The sequence below is a fragment of the Ostrea edulis genome, chromosome 7, assembly GCF_947568905.1.
Source record: "Ostrea edulis chromosome 7, xbOstEdul1.1, whole genome shotgun sequence".
In the NCBI taxonomy this organism is placed as follows: Eukaryota; Metazoa; Mollusca; class Bivalvia; order Ostreida; family Ostreidae; genus Ostrea; species Ostrea edulis.
Genome location: NC_079170.1, coordinates 60,632,513 through 60,650,831, shown reverse-complemented (window position 1 = coordinate 60,650,831; position 18,319 = coordinate 60,632,513). Strand labels below are relative to the sequence as shown.

Below are 18,319 nucleotides of genomic sequence, written 5' to 3'. Positions count from 1 at the left end.
ATATGAAATTTATCATGTCATCAATACATGGTTTTAAAAACACTTTCTTAAAATGTGGAAAATGAGCTGTAGTGTCTCTTTAAAGAGGCCGGTAATTTCCATCTGTCACGATTCACGGGTTCGGCGATCTGTTAAAACAATCTTCATCATCCAAAGTTGACATAAGAATTTCGTGATTATCATGTCAGTTGACAACATTCTTTAACAAAAATTCAATCTACCAGAGTTTATATTTCTTATTCTATAATTATCCAAGACAATATCGGAAGAACAAAATAATTTAAGCTCGTAATATCAAGACCTATTACTGCTTTGATCTAGCCACGCGTACCTACTATTTTTATGATACGATAATAACGGAACAAAACACGGGTGAAACTAACATTACGGGTACATACAAAATTTAATTGTCATTTTCTTTAAAATGGTAATTTTCTCACTTCTACTCAGAGTTTAAAAATTCGAAAGCAATAAAGCTCTACAATATCGTAACAAGAATCAATCGTACACAGGTACATTCTACATGCGTGACATTCTATACGTTAAAAACTTACTACATATACATGTGCATGAACATACATGTATATTTCACGCCAATCAACAGTATAAAATCCAGAATCTGGAAGTATAATCTACACTGTTTAGATTTGCATAAGCCGATAATCAATTTACTAATAAGTACAACTGATATGTGTAGCAGTTCAAAAAAAAAAATTATTACGGCATGATGTTTAATTTATTAATACTTTTAGGCTATTGATCAAGTCTATAAAATAATATGCTACAGATTTATTTACAAAATTCAACACTACACGCAATGAAGATCTTAAGTGCGAAAATTGGCAATACAATGTCTCGATCGGCACGTGCTATCTAACTGACATATCATCACACACCACTTACTTATAGGGAGGTGTTGACAGGGCACAGGTGATCGCTTCAATTAGACAGTTTGACTTGTTTTCTTTATAATTTACGCCTTGCTAAAATTGTCCAACACAGACCTTCCCTAAACATAATTACCGTCCGGAATAACGGTATAATTTTCAATGCATTATAATGTTTTGTAGTAAAAAGTTACCGTCTGGAACGCGAATTTCCGGATTAATGCAAAATAATGTATAAAAATTTCGTCCCTAGAAAAATCGTCCGGAAAGTGAAGCATCCGGATTAATGACGTCCAGATTACGAGGCTCCACTGTATTTGTATGCAAACCTTTGAAATGAATTTCTAAATTTTATCACAACAATTAAATATACATCCGTATTTTCAAGCTAGTGCCGAAGTACTTAGCTACTGGGCTGTAGAGACTCTCTGGGACTAATAGTCCACCAGCAGAGGCCTCGACCCGGGGTGGTAATGTAAAATTTATACGGTGCAGTGTACCCATTTTGATGCACCAGATGTGCATTTCGACAAATAATGCCTCTTGAGTGATGCTCAGGAAATATTGGAAATTTCATCAACCAACTGTAGTATGGTCGACTTTCAAATCTGAGTTTGGCATTCAAATCCCTTATGTAGAGATTTTTTTCATTTGTCGTAATTCAAAATCCATCATTTTCATGCAAACCATGAACACGTGGATATTTCGAATGGTGTTGTCTGGAAATTTATTTTTTTTAGTATCAGTGCAGGTAAAGCAGCGTGCATTGTAGCTACAGAACGTTAAGCTCTCTGTGGAAAAATTGAGACTCACTTATTCCACAGAGATCTAGAAACCATTTGCGCTCCTTGGGTTGTTCGTAGAAACGCATGTGTAGCTACAATATTAAGTATAGCCAGTTACTTCCCTTTAATCAGGTGGATGTAGAACACGTAGCGGATTGACGTGAAATCCACTTATTAATTAATTTTCTCCTGTCAAATACATTCTTGTCATTTCATCTTTGTTCTCTTAAAAAGGGACAATCACATAACATTTTCCGTGAATTAAAGCATACATTCACTTTTATTTATTTTTTTGCAATAGCTATACAACAGAAAATATCCGTACACAACATTTAGCTAACACCTCTTCACGTAGAGATTTCAATGGCTGAATAAGATCGACCCTCTGACCTGATCCCATTATTTGGATGTCGTTAAATCCGTGTGTAGACTTGCACTGTATGAGCGTATCACATGATGTGATTCATTACCAGTCAACAAAATAATGAATGATTTCGACATGTGTATTGTGGTGTTATATATGAATAATTCAGGGTACGACTTGTGTTTTGTATAAGAGATATTCTCCCTTTTTCTACGTTTTCTTGTTTACAAATCTTGCAAATTTTTCCTATGAAGTCGTTGTGTGTCATACATTCTTATTTTCTTATCATAAATTATTGTTACATCATCAAGTCATATTAAATGTCTATATTTTCTGAATTGTAATTGAGCGTAATGTTTTTGTTTCAGCCTTTTACTAATTGTGTACTCAATAAAGAATACTGAACTTAACTACTCTTTGTTGTTTACCAAGATTTACAAAGATTTATTACGTCCTTTGGTGTCATGCATTTTTGTTATCTTGTGTTAATTTTCTGCTGTAAATCATAGATAATTTTGGTGTAGTTTTGTCAACCACGGGTTTTTAAGCAAAATAATATTTAATTATGATTCAGTCAGTCATATTCATAATGCATTGTTACATCATTAAGTCCCATGTAATGTCTTCATTTTCTGAATTGTAATTGAGTGTAATATATTTGTTACAGCCGTTTACTAACTGTGTACACAATGAAGAATGCTGAACTTCACTACAATACGGCTAGTGACCAATACATGAATCATGATAAAGTATCTCATCAATAAAAAATAGCACCTTCTTTAGTGTAAGGTATTGTGCGATAGTTCAATCATTGAACGTTGCTTTGAAGTGAATAAATATCAAATACCTTCAGATGCCATTTACACGTTCGCAATAAATCCTGTCTACATTTATTTGTTGTTCCATTAAAAATAATAAGAAGAATTACCATTTTGCGATATCCTTTATTATTTGTCATGAATTTCTATTGAAAAGGTTTTAAGTAACATTTTACCAACTGGTCTATCAAATTCAAAGAATTGACCGTAATATGTGAAGGAAATACATATACCAATTTAAAAGAATATTAATGATTTGATTTGATTTTATGTTTTCCGCCACACTCAACAATTTTTTCAGTTATCTGGTGGCGCCCAGTTTTTGTTGGTGGAAGAGATAACTCAGATGCAATGCACCTGGGAAGAGACCACCGACCTTCCGAAAGTAAACTGGGAAACTTTCTCACTTATATAATGAATATCAATGAACTTTTTAGAATATCTATTTGAAGCTAATAAAACCGCTCCCCCGACCCACAAGCAATAGCAGAAAATCCAATAGCCTTGTCATTCCATATCTTTGCTGTAGTTTCGACGTTGTGACATATTCTTCTACTTTAAGTGCCAAAGATCCTGACGAATATCCGGATCTAAAGTAACTCATTTCGTTCTAAAATCACACGCAAAGTGCACTTCGTTTGGAAAAATTGCAACGAAGTTCCATATCATTCGTTAACATCAACAAATCGCTAAATTATGTAGAAACCAAATAAAACATCTTTCACAGAATTTATCTTTAAAGGTCTTAGGAGATGGTTTTAAAGAATACATTTTCTCTCCATGATTATCAACTTTGTTTCATAAACTCCTCATAAAATGCTTTTTTAAGATTAATAACGATATCAATTCGAAGAAATTGAAGTGCAAAGGTATTCGGAATAGAAAATCGTTACCCGATTATCGTTCCTGATTTCCTGAATATGTGACGTCATAACAGACCACATTCAGATTTCCGAATCAAAACAAAAGCACACCAATCCGACGGTTTATTCACAACTGGAGGTGTTTTTGAATGGGGAACAATAGTTCGTTATACAAGGATATCACTTTGAACTCATAATTAATGCATACGCCACCCACATCGACGATTTTTCAACGGAGGACGAACAAGAAGATCGGTCAAGGTCATATTTATTGCAAATCGGTTGAAATAATACTGACTAGGTAATGATAAGTGTATGATAATTTCAGAGTACATTTTCTGATGACAATAAGAGAAATATAGATAGTTATTACTTGTGCTATTTCTGACCCCATGCAGACACGCAGCATCAGGTTGACTTAACATCACTATGAAAGGCGAAGATAACGAAACGTGATCAATCTCATAACTCCTATAAGCAATATAAAATGGATAGTCGGGCAAACACGGACCCCTGGACAAACCAAAGGTGACTATATCAGGATTTTACTCACTACTTGGTCCTCATACACGACTATATCAGGTCCAGGAATCTGCCCGTTAATAGCGTACACTAACTTGTAATCTCCGTCTCCTGGGCTCACAGTGTCCCTGAACTCTGTAAACAGAAGTGAAACATGAGTCTTTGTTAGCCATTTAAGGTCGATCCTACACCAAAATCTTGTTCGTTAAAGTATTTCTTATAGCGTATGCATTCACGATTGCAAGAATGATATAAGCGCCCAATACGCCACTTCCGAGATATCAGATTTTCTTTGATGGAGGTATGTTCAGTCTTCTGTTGAACTGTTTAACGCTTGTGTATGTAGAAGGTGTATGCATCTAATATAGACTAGCTATGTTAATAAGGATAAAAGTTACATTTGTATGACAGCGTAATTTTTGGTTATGAATATATATATAATATATATATTATTCCTTTATGATATAAAATCATTCACCATTTTTAATATATAGTATGTACGAAGGTGATATTTATATTATATTGTGACCTTGAAATCGCCCCTAATCTGAATGATTGATTGATTGATGCGTTTAAAAATTCCCTCATGTACATAAATCATATCATACTACAAGAACAGTGGCAAAGTTCAGGTTCATCTACTATAAAAACAATATGAATTTTTCTGCTATATAATCTAGATATATTTATGCATTTGAAAAATGCGGGGACCAATTTCTGTCTTGTATATTAACGGTATGATATATATAAGAATGTGGACAACCCCGGTAATTCGCTGATGACTGTTGATATGTTGTTAAATTACAGCATGGTTAGTTTGATGCATTATGCATTTGATCCTAACAATTTTCATGTTAAGGATTTTTATTTTTTTCTGATTCTATCAATAAAAATTCAGCTGGTTACCTGCATGAACCTGACTTTTTGTTCATAAGTAGGGCCTCTTGCTGTTTTCCAAAAATAAAGTGTTACGTGATATGTAAGTGACGTCACGGGAAATTACCATGAGGGGAATTTACGGTAGCTCAGTCACAGTCAACATATGGGTAGTATCGTTTCGGTGTTTAACCGTAACAAGTGTAATGATACCAGTGAATTTGAGGTGCAATTTCACCCCATGATTATTGTGCATTTGACTATGGAAGCCCTTAACCTAGTTGCGTGTTATTCGTTGTGACACTGCTAACACCTAAACACGTTTAACAATTCAAATTATCAAAAGCATATTCGGTCATAGATTGGTTGATTGTGTTTTGTTCAACGTCTCACTCGATAATTTTTCACTCATATGGAGACGTCACCAAGACCGTTGAAGGGCTTCAAATTTAGGCCTTTGCTCGGCGTTTACGACTATTGAGCAGTGAGAGTTTTTTTAGCATGCCACACCTACTCTGTAACGGGGCATCCAATTTAAGGTAACCTCCAAGGACCCGTGACATTCACACCTCATGCCGAGCGTTTGGCGATGGAACTGTCACTACCTGTTTTAACGACTTAGATCTGTCGCGGCCGGGATTCGAACCACAGTCTTCTGCATGCGGAGCGAACGCTCTAACCTCTAGGTCACCGCGGCGGTTCCAGTCATAGATAAACCGCCGCTAAACAATTAAACTAGAAATCAGTACAAATCTTATTACTATTCATCTAGTTATTTTCAAATAAATACGGAAAATATATGTAGAATTCTTAACCGTCAACGTACGTTTCGTGTATTATGATGTACTAAATATATATCAGAAGTGCTTACAAAAAATAAAGACATCCCTCTCCATTTCTCGGGCTTGGGTCCAAGATTTTAGTGCATATTCGGGTTCTTTGTATCTTGAGCGAATTTGCCTTGAAACAAAATATAATAGATATTTGGGCTCGTATAAATATTTTTGAAAATACCTTGATTATTTATTTTAAAAATAGCACGTGAAGTGATACTACATGTACAGTATACGTTTGACTCACTTTTGCCTTACGTCAACATACAATTAGGTCCACATTATATTCGGACAAAAATTTACTCTGTTCTATTGAGAGTTTTACCTACGTTATTTTAAGAAACCACAGCTAGTCTATACTTGGATTTTCAACACTAGGGTATAGTCTGAACTATATGATTATGGATGTTTCCAATCACAGGCTCTTTAGGCCACCACGGGTAATGGATGATATTCCTTCCAAAACATGCCGCCAGTTCCGTAAGCTCAAATTTACAAACAAAATACTTAGATGCCGTCAACATAAGAAACACTCTTCGTCATAAAATAGTTCAGTCGTGTATTCCAACTCATTTCAAGTTCAAGTCTACACCCATTATTTCCTACAAATATAATTCTACTATTGCATCCAAACGTTTTAATTATAAACAAATTTACAGTGCCTAGATATAGACCATTTCATACTCAATCCGCCTACGTGTTCTTGTTCTTTATCTTCTTTCAGCTATAGTTCAGCTGGACATGTCATTACTGGTGATGTAGATATATAGTCCAGCTGGACATGCCATGACTGGCGATGTTGATTTAAATGAAAATGAGGACCTCAAATCACTTTTTCTTAAAGGTCCTAAATACAGAGAACCTCGATCTTTCAATTGGCGACAAAATTTCATCTCTATTATGAATTATGTCAAGGATTATGCCAGATGATGGGCTAAATATATGAAAAATAAAAACTTGATACAAAGTTGATGGCAAAATTGAAAAAAATACAGGAAAGAGATTTATTTATGATAATTACAAAAGCATGTATAAAGATTTATTAAATCAATCAAAATTACCATCATGAAAACTAGGAGAATGCAAACATTAGCTCTGGCAAATTTTCATTCACAATATCGGTCCAGTTTTTCTACAAGATTTAGTTGTTATAAAAACCCTTTCATATAATTTTAGATACACAAGTACAGCTGAAATACCCAAATCAAGAACAACCAGGTATGGGATTAAACTTTCAGATATGAGGCAACAGAGCTCTGGAATTCTCTACCAAATAATTCAGACACTTTTCATCATACAGCCATTTCTCAAATTCTATCCTAAATTGTTGTGGGGAAGTAAATTGTAAATGTAGCTCATGTAGACTCCAGCCTCTCCTGCCTAAGTCTTGAATTTTCAAACTAATCTATTATTGTTACCAGTCAAAGTTTACTTTTCCAACTATGTTAGTGCTGTGAATCTTACCCTTCATTCTTCTATACTAGTATATGTCTGTGTTTTATATTGTCCCTGTATATCTATGCATGTTTTATGTTTCCCAAATGTATCAGTAATTTGCTTTTTACCCACTTTCTGCCCCTGAATATGTCTGTTCTGTTTTCTTTTTTTTTCTTTTGTTGATATAGTATGTGTCTTTTGTAAATTTTTATTTAAAATATGTTTGCTTTTATGACTGTGCATATATAAATACTATTTGTGTTAAGTGTTTTATGCTATAGAGTAGGTTAAAGAGCTTTTCGGCTCATGCTACTTGTTTATTGTAAATAGTTCCGACTTTAAACAAAAATTGCTTACTTACTTACATTGTCAGAATGGATTAAAAGCATACGAGGGATATCAAAATCCAGCATTAGACATATTAAAACTAAAGTACGTACCATCTATCCCTCTGTGTTTAGTAAACCAGAGGTGATAAAAGAATTGGATAGATTATATGAGGAATATGTTTTGGTTCCAGCTGACAAATCTTGTAACAACATTGTCTTTGTTTGTAAGCCTCATTATTACAACTGTATTTTAAACGAACTTGCCATTAATTCAACTTTTGGTAATCATACTTATACTCCAACTATCCTTTCAAAACACGTAATTCTACAAAATCATGATTCAGTTTTAGACAAATTTCACATACCAGTCAATGGGACGGATGAATATGATGTACCGTACCTATACTGGATTCCTAAACTTCATAAAAACCCCTACCAACAAAGATATACTGCTGGATCTACCTAGCACCTATCTTTGCTCGTCAAAAAACATTAACAACTATGAAAGAGAAACCTCAAACGTACTGTGCGACTACATATCCCAGAAGCGGTGTAAATCTTATGTGGATCCTAAAACATTCTAAAGAACTTTTAGTAAACTTTGAATCGTGATACTTTTCTCAAATCAACAACATCAAAACGTATCACTTTTAAACACTTTACATTACCATCCCTCATGATCAATTAAAGACTAGACAGTTTGACATCATAGACAGCTGCTTCTTCAACAAAAATGGAAATCGGAAATATCCGTATCTAGTGATCAGTCATCCAAAAAACTGCTTAGTGAAACACCATTCTGATTCCACGCACAAGTACTTTGAAGTTGAAATAAAAAATATGCTGGAGTTCCTCATTGACAAAATATTTGTGGTCTTTGGTGATCAGGACTTCCAACAATCTGTTGGAATCCCATGGACACGAAATTTTATCCTTTGTTAGCAGACCTGTTTTTATATTCCTATGAAGCAGAATTTATTCAAAAACGTTTACGTGAGAAGAAAAATTCTCTTGCTGTGTTTATATCCCTCAACTAATTCGATACTCAAAAGCTTATAGTTTGTTTTTTAAATCGAAGCAGGCTACTGACAAACAAGTTGATGGTGAAGGAGTTTCAACAGTCTCGTTTAAAGTCAGCATTTTGCAAATTTTATGGTTGTTATGACGATCTACTTTGTCAACACAACCTATCATATCGATTGTAAGGCTGTTCTTGGCACACTGATTTTGACTATGGATAACTCCGTTTACCTGATGAAGCTGTAGGGCACACGGCAGGTGTGACCGGTCAACAGGGGATACTTACTCCTCCTGGGCACCTGATATATCCAGGAGTGCGTAATTGCCCAATTCTCTATTTTGTATTGCTTATAGGAGTAATGAGATTGATCACTTTTCGATATATTCACCTTTCATGGATAATGCCATATATTATGGATAATAATGATTCTAATGTGTAAAATCATTATGTACATGCAAAATCCTCATGTACATGTAATATAATTGTCAACAGGTATTAGGGGTATGTACTTGCAAGATTACAATGCTAATAAAAGATCATTGTCAACAGGCAATACATTTATTGCTAGAGATGAGTAATACTATTGTGTAGAGGGACCACTCCCCAGAGGTAATATGTTTATGCATAGGTAAGATAATTAAGAACAAATAAGATCAATATGTATATGTCAACTGATATTATTGTGTACGGGTACAGGTAACATCATTATGCACATGTCAACTGACATGATTGTGTACGGTCATATATAACATCATTATGCACATGAATCATCATTATGTATAGTCATATAAAGGTAAGATCATTATCTACATCCGTGTAATGGTAATATCACTATATCGATCAACGTAGCGTACAATATCCATACCATCTATTAACGTACCTCGGATTGTTATACATTTAGACACCAACCATACGCCTTAATTTTATAACAGAATATATTTACATGCAATTTATGTCTAGATTCTTAACATAACACTGAATAACAAATATATATGCAAAAATCAATACTTTTTCCAATGCATTGTTTAAAAATAAACATAAATTAGATATAACTGAGCTTTATTCCCAATGAACGAGAGATGTGTGTATGTGAATTAATTGTAGATAATCGTTTACAAAATAATGATAATAATTAATTCTCATGTTGAACGTAAATCAAATCTATCTAAGGTTTATTCCCCAGATACGAAGGATTTGGTGTGCATGTAAAACATTTAAACAATTATTTACATTCTCTCTATGTTTCCCTTACTATTCTTCTTAACTGAAACTGAAGTTGAATATTTCAAACTTTTGACTAATCAATGTGTGTGAAGTCTGCATGTAGGCTAACCACAATCTAGTTCATCACTATCATTAAAATGTAAAATTGTAAATGTTAAATGTGTCTTTCAGCAAGAAAAGTAAATCAGATGATAGAATCCAAGCATTTTCACAACAGCATATTGCGAATAAAATAAAAGAGGCAATAAGAAGAAAAAGGATCTGAATATGAACGGATATTTTTTCTTTTAAAATGCATATTTGAATCACTTTTAATATTAATTTCGATCGTTCGTGGCGACATAAATCTTTACTGACTTATAATGTATGTACATGTAACACGGTGTTAAAATGGAAATACGATTTATTAATGCATTGTTGTATATGTAACATGCCACAACTCATATAAAGTTGAATTTCTTCACGATAAAATGACTATATTGAAATTTTGAAAACATTATTTTCTAGCAATAAATTCCGTCTTGTTCCTGAGGCCAGAACCACAGTTTTATTCATATTTCACTTTCAAAATGCATTACATTGAAATCAAAACATTATTGTCAAAGATGTATACTTGAAAAAGTGCGGTGGTTCTTTCGGTATATTTACACTGTGGTGTGAAATAATTGTATCCAGTTCGAAATTGTAAGTAGTACAGAGTAATGTTATTAACATTTTCAAGTGGTGACTTACCTTCTTTGGAAATAGGAGTGAATTCATCATCACAACTCACTAAATTCGGTGCACGTCGCTGAAGAATGTTGTCTTTCATAACCACTGGTTTATATTCAGGGTTTCTGATATCGGAATAGTTATATTGCATCATGGTGAATTTATAGTTGACGTTAAATTCAAAATGACAGACATCATTCACACAGTTTCCGGATGGTCTCACCACCCGACACAGACTCATACTTGGAGAGAGAAAACAGACAAGAACTCCCAGAAGCCAAGTCATTGTGCAGTCTTTGAAACTGTTTATCACCATGTTCACTGTAGAACTTTAGTTTCTGACGGACCCAGACTGTCGATTTATTGCATCAATTAAATTTGGAGCATTGTGATTCAGTTTATATTTATAAGTATCCTATCATTCAATACCATTTGCTAATCAGTTTCATTATTATTCGACAAACGTATCAAGCCCATTACCACACATCTCTACAAAAAACTGCAAGTTAGACGTATAACTTCCAGCATTGAGCATTAGACGTATAACTGTCAGTATTGTGCATTTTGATGCGTTATATGAAACTCGATGACAAATGACAAATGTTTCCGCTATAAATCTTCCGAACACACTATGAGTGTGGTCAATTCTATACATCAACAATGTGTCATATTTCATTCAACATATCAAATTAAGATTAATCAAAAATGAACAAAAAATGAGATTTCAATGAGTTTTTTTTTTATTCAAAGTAAACTAACAAAGATAATTTCTAGTACATATAAAAATATTTATTCAACTATTATTAAGTACAACATACATATACTTGTATAAGGGCAAACTAAAACACAATTAAGTCCTTGTCACATTACTCTTTTTCCAAATTGCCAATTCACAAAGAAAATTGCCTGTAATCAAAATTATCATTTTTCAGTATTTTCATTTGAAGATTAATGTGCTGAAAACATCAAATTGAAGATGAAAACATTTACAAAAGTTACTGAAACAATAAGTTTAGACCAATTATTCAAGATAGTAAATGAATGTATAAAGAACAGTCACATATTTCAAACACAATCACTATATTAAAGTTTGATTTGTTCCAATATCATATTTAAAAACAATATATTTTTACATAGTTGATATGATAAATTTGTATTTGTAATAAAAACACTTTTGTAAATTTCAAAATCAGATTAATATGAAATGGATCATGGTACAAATATTGTGATATGTATTAATACAGAAAATAGGCTTATTGTCCAAGTACCGATGAAGATCTCATCTAAATATCCAAAAGAACTCATCTGCAGCCTTGGGTTTGTCTTTGTTTTTATAGATCCCCCGTTCTTGTTTAGACGAGTATATTTCTTCTTGCCAGACAAATTTCTATGTATGTTTTAAAGGAGTTGATTTCCTTTGAATATCAGTATGTCAAGAAGCCCTCATCATCTTCTTCATTGCGTGGCATCATTCCATTAGCACACTTGGATTTTGTAAAATTTGTAACTTTTTTCTTCTTCCCTTCTGTCCACTTTCTTTGCCAATGGCCTATTTCTTGGTTTCTGTAATTAAAAATAAAAAGTTATATTCATACGGAAAATAAAAACCGTACTATATTTGGAACAGGCATGGGTCTTTTGTTTGTTTTATGTCCCGTCAAGAAATTTTCACTCATATTGAGACGTCACCGGTTGTAGGTGAAGTACCACAAATTTAAACCTGTGCATAGCGCTTATGGACGTAGTAGTGAGGGTTCTTCAACATGTCAACGCCTGCCCCGACAAGGGACCTCTTCTTTAAAGGTCATATCCGAAAGACCTGTGATTCTCACTTCAAAATCCTGAGCATTTGGCAAAGGAACAATCACTACCTATGTTTACATCTTAGGTTTGGCATGGCCACGAACGGGGCTCAAATTCACCACCTCTCGGTTATGAGACAAACACTCTACCACTGAACTACTGCGACCAGTCACAATTACTAAAAAATGTAATCGATCAATAATCAACAACTTAAAGGAATTTTGTGTAATTGATTACTAATTGAGTACAGTCAATTTTGCCCTATAATCGACTGGAATATATTACTTTAGAAGATGTAATTGATTAGTTACTTTAGATTTTGTTATGTGTACATGTACATGTAAAAAACTGATGACTATCGTATGTTAATAACTTTAATATTAAACATGTACACAACTCATGTGCATGGCATCAAATCTTCAAGTTATATTCAGATGATTGATTTGTATTGAATTACTTTGAGAGCTTGTAATCATTAAAACAAAGAATATTTTAACCATGTACCTGTCCTCCTTTATTATAATGTTCTCTTATTCCAAGTTACTCTTGTAATCAAATCTCAGTTGAACTGAAATAAAAAATTTGAGTAATATTACATATATATACTGGTATATTAGATGTATACAGATAAATATGACACATTGTTCGTCTGGGCAAGATCAAAAGTTCAATGTCTGATAAAAAAAAATTCACAGTTTTCATGTTGACCCAAATCGATTATCATGCAATAACACAATAGTACTAAATAAGACTATATACATTTTCTAATTCTTATTTTAAATGTTAATTAAGATGTAATAAATGTTATTTCCAAATTTCCAATGAGTCACTTCAGTCCTGCTTACTTTCTTCCTGCTGAAGTGCTGCAATTATTCATGTATTATAATAAATAGAATATTGAAAAAGTGACCGAAACTTGTTGGAGTATTTACCCCCCCCCCCCAAACTATTTCAATTAAAATTTTCATCAGACATTGAGCTTTTCATCTTGTCCCTTAACTTGCTTTAATTACAAAATAAAAACTCATGGTTATTTTTTAATGTTTACCTTCATTATACCAAGATATTGGACTTAATAAAGGAAAAGAGGAAATCAAATGTATGAACGAACCAGGAATCAAACCAGGGACCCCTGCATTACCAGTCAGGTGCTTTAACCACTGAGCTACCTAAGCCGATATTCATGGTCCATATAGCTCTAACTACTACAAATATTTACTTTTCATTACATATAGAATATCAAATTCAAAAGTTACCTCATTGAAGTGCTGAACAGCTCCACTCCCTTCATTTTTCAATATTTTAGTTTGTGATGGCTGTTGAAAAAAGCATCTGATACAGGAAGAAGATCGTGTGGACACTGGCAGAGTTGTCATTTTGAAATGAGTGAGAACTAAGTATCATATTTCAGATGCACACTGTATTCTTTGCAATACACACATTTTACAGTCCAGTCCTCAAATGTTAATTCTAAATTGTGTATATTGATAATGCTCCATAAATAATTTATGGTTCATATCATATATGGCAAGGGGTTAAAATACAGTGGTCCGAGGTCTGGGATCTAAATTTTATGGGGTGGACTAGTTAATTTTCACCCTCCATTTGCTTCCAATAGTCCGTCAGACCTGCATTATCAAGCAGAAAAACATATTTCAAAGTATAACAATAAAACATTTTGGAAGGAAACGTGTACTTTTAATGATTGAAAGCAAATTGAATGTGTTTTATGAAAATGAATTTAACGAAATCTCGGACTAATTAAAGATTAGAAGTTGATTTATTTTTTACTTAATTTTTTTTCTTGAACAGTTATCTATCCTTTAGAAAATAAGAAGGGGAAAACCCCAGATTTTCTAAATATTTCTGTGGTGAACTATTAATTTCAAATCATATTTTGATAAACGAGTAAGTTTGTGCAACTTTTTACCAAAATATCTGGATGAAAGTCAAATCGTATTATAAATTATTTGAATGAAATATGCTTTTCCCACAGACTTCAATGTAAACTTTAAGGCGTGATTTATCGGTTAGTAATCAAAATTTTGAAAAATCCTGTGGTAGAATATTTTGATTTTACCAACCCTTCAAAATGATACAAAGGTAAGAAAATTCCCACCATCCATTTATTACATACAAAATAGATCAGTTATGGATGGTCTACCTTAAAGTTATGGACTAGTGAATTTCTCAGATCAGTGAATGTTTTAGGAAAATCTAAATATTTGGTCATTGTATACTATAATGTTGGACAACTTGTTTATTAGAAGATTGATATTATTAAAGATAATTGTAATGTGGTGTATTATTTCACAAAATTGAAAATTTTTGTTGAAAAATGTATATCATTAATGTATGTTATATATTTTTCAGCAACCAATGCCCTCAGAAGATGCATACCAGAACTCCCATTGGAGATATTTGATAGCAGAAGCTTTGGATAAGAGTTGCCTTGGAGATGATTATTGACGAAATACCTAGTTTTTGAAGAAAAAAACCCAATGCATTATAGGAAATACGGAACTTAAATTAAGTCACATTAGCACTATATTGTACCTTTTTGTTAGACACTAGACAATTTTTCAGAACACTTGTTTTTTTGTGAAGTGAAGCATTAATGTATGTTCATGTGAAGTTCATCGCGAATGATCATCCGACATATTCTGATATACTCGACATTTAACAATTGTTTCTGTTGAGTATGTTAGATTATATTTACAACAACAGTAATCTCATAAAATAAATTCACGATCCAGTGATCGAACCACTAGACCGTTACAATGATATGTATTTTTGCTATGCATACATTATGTGATATTATGTTTATGGATTCCTGTATTGTTGGCATTGTTGGAAACACAGTTGGCAGTCTAGAAAAAATATGTTTATGTATAAATCTTTCGGGCAAGGACAAATATATTCACAAAACGATTCATTTACTTAACGTAAGGCACTGTTTTGACTTTATCACGGCATCATGTACATGACACCGTTTTGTGAAGTCAGCACACATTTTTTCAAGTGTGAAGCTTGACACATAAAGCACATGGTATTGACACAGCCACTTCATCACCAAATATACAATACCGCTTTGTGAAGTCAGCACACATTTGTTCAAGTGTGAAGCTTGACACATAAAGCACATGATATCCACATACTCAATTCATCACCAAATACGCAATACCGCTTTGTGAAGTCGGCACACATTTGTTCAAGTGTGAAGCTTGACACATAAAGCACATGATATCCACATACCCAATTCATCACCAAATACACAATACCACTTTGTGAAGTCGGCACACATTTGTTCAAGTGTGAAGTTTGACACATAACGCACATGGTATCCACATAGTCACTTCATCACCAAATACACAATACCACTTTGTGAAGTCGGCACACATTTGTTCAAGTGTGAACCTTGACACATAAAGCACATGATATCCACATACCCAATTCATCACCAAATACACAATACCGCTTTGTGAAGCCAGCACACACTTTTTCAAGTGTGAAGCTTGACACATAAAGCACATGGTATTGACACAATCACTTCATCACCAAATACACAATACTGCATGATACCACTTTGTAAAGTCAGCACACATTTGTTCAAGTGTGAAGCTTGACACATAAAGCACATGATATCCATATTACCACTTCATCACCAAATACATAATACCGCTTTGTGAAGTCATCACACATTTGTTCAAGTGTGAAGCTTGACACATAAACACATTAAATTTATCCAATATACATGTTGATACAAATTCATAAAAAACAACATATTTTAACTGGTATCTCTATAATCCATATTCAGATTTAATTGTTACAAAAGCATGAATTAAGCTTTGTTATGTTGTTTCACCATTTTGAATTCTGTTATTTTATTGAATATATGTACTAAGTAAATATACAATGTTCAAATAATTCACATGAAATTGACGTAAAGTAAATGTATACTATGTTCAAATAATAGACATGAAATGAGTGTGTGAATTATGTGTTCAATTTAGAAATATTAACTGAATTGAAGATGTTCAAGTAAATTATAACACTGGTGTATCAGAAATTGAAATGAGTGGAAAGGTTGAAACGTGAAAGTGATGTTATCTATATAAACATGGTTTGAAATCTAGTTCATAGTTATCCCCTCACAATTCATTGCGAGAGGGGATATAGCCGGTGAGTGTATGTCAAACACTGATCTTGTAGACATCTACAAGTCATATTGTTTGCTCGATTGATTTGATACTTCATATGTAGCTTTGCAATTCAAGAGACTTTACAAATCTTCTTCTCAAGAACCAATGAGCCAGAAGAGCTGATATTTACATAAAAGCTTCCTGATATAGTGAAGATTTAAGTTTGTTAAAATCATGGCCCCCGGGGGTTGGATGGGGCCACAAGGCGGGATCAATGTTTTGCATACAAATATATAGGGAAAATCTTTAAAAATCTTCTTCTCAAAAACTACTCGTCTAGGAAAGTTGAAATTTACATGAAAGCTTCCTGACAGCGCAGATTCAGGTTTGTTCAAATCATGGCTTCCAGGGATAAGTTGGGGCCACAATAGGGGATAAAAGTTTTGAATAGAAATATATTGAGAAAATCGTCTTCTCAAGAACCATTAGGCCAAAGAAGTTAACATTTACATGAAACCTTACTGACATGGTGCAGATTCAAGTTTGTGAAAATCATGGCATCCAGGGGTAGGTTGGGGCCACAATAGAGGCTAAGGTTTTACATGCAAATATAAATGAAAAATCTTCAGATATGGGCCAAGGTGACTCATATGAGTGATGTGGCCCATGGGCCTCTTGGTTTTTACTGTGGAATAATTCGAAGCTCATACATTAGTATCAATATGGCGAGATTGAAAAAGTGGATAAATAGATATGAAAATGCTGATCTACCAAATGAAGGCATATGTGTACACACACATATATACAGTGGAGCCTCGGTAATCCGAACGCCATTAATCCGGACGTTTCGCCTTCCGAACGATTTTTCTAGGGAACGGAATTTTTAAACGTTACTTTACATCATTAATCCAGAAATTCGAGTTCCATTGATCAATAGCGTAATAGTATTTTAAAATAAATTAAACATCATGCAGTGATGATATATTTTTTGTTGTTGAACTGCTACACATATCAGTTGTACTGATTCGTAAATTGATATCGGCTTATTCAAATCTAAAAAGGTGTAGATTATACTTCTAGATTCTGGAGTTTTTTATACTGATTGACGTAAAATATACATGCATGTTCATGCACATGTACATGTAGTAAGTTTTTAATGTTTAGAATGTCACGCATGTAGAAAGTGCGTATGTACGATTGTTTCTTGTTACGATGTTGTAGAGTTTTATAGCTTTCGATTTTTCAAATGATGGGTAGAAGTGAGAAAATTACCATTTTAAGGAAAATGACAATTCCATTTTGTATGTACTCGTAATGTTGGTTTCACTCGAGTTTCGTTCCATTATTATCGCATCATGAAAATAATTGCGCGTGGCTAGATCAAAGCAGTAATAGGTCTTAATATTACGAGCTTAAATGATTTTGTTTTCACGATATTGGTTTGTATAATTATAGAATAAGAAATATAAACTCTGGCAGATGGAATTTTGGTTAAAGAATGTCGTCAACCGACATGACAAACACGAAATTCTTAAAGTAACTGTGGGCTGATGAATATTGTTTAGAGAGACCGCCGAACCCGTGAATCGTGACAGATGGAAATGACCGGCCTCTTTAAGAATTAAAAGTGTGGTGAAATGTTTGAAGTGTAAATAATTATGTTAGTTACTAATCATTTATTTATTTATAGTTACATATATTGAT

General features: G+C 33.3%; 1 protein-coding gene across 1 annotated transcript in view; it reads right to left on the bottom strand.

Annotated features, from left to right (window-relative positions):
- The window catches only part of LOC125656388 (uncharacterized), a 40,573-nt gene extending 29,355 nt beyond the window's left edge, over positions 1-11,218 (bottom strand). Inside the window, exons 1-2 of the mRNA XM_056144889.1 lie at positions 10,692-11,218; positions 4,271-4,374 (exon numbers count right to left, since the gene is read on the bottom strand). Coding sequence (XP_056000864.1) covers positions 4,271-4,374; positions 10,692-10,986 — 399 coding nt within the window. The 5' untranslated portion in view covers positions 10,987-11,218. The remainder of the gene's footprint in view (positions 1-4,270; positions 4,375-10,691) is intronic.
- Between the last annotated feature and the right edge of the window lie 7,101 nt (positions 11,219-18,319).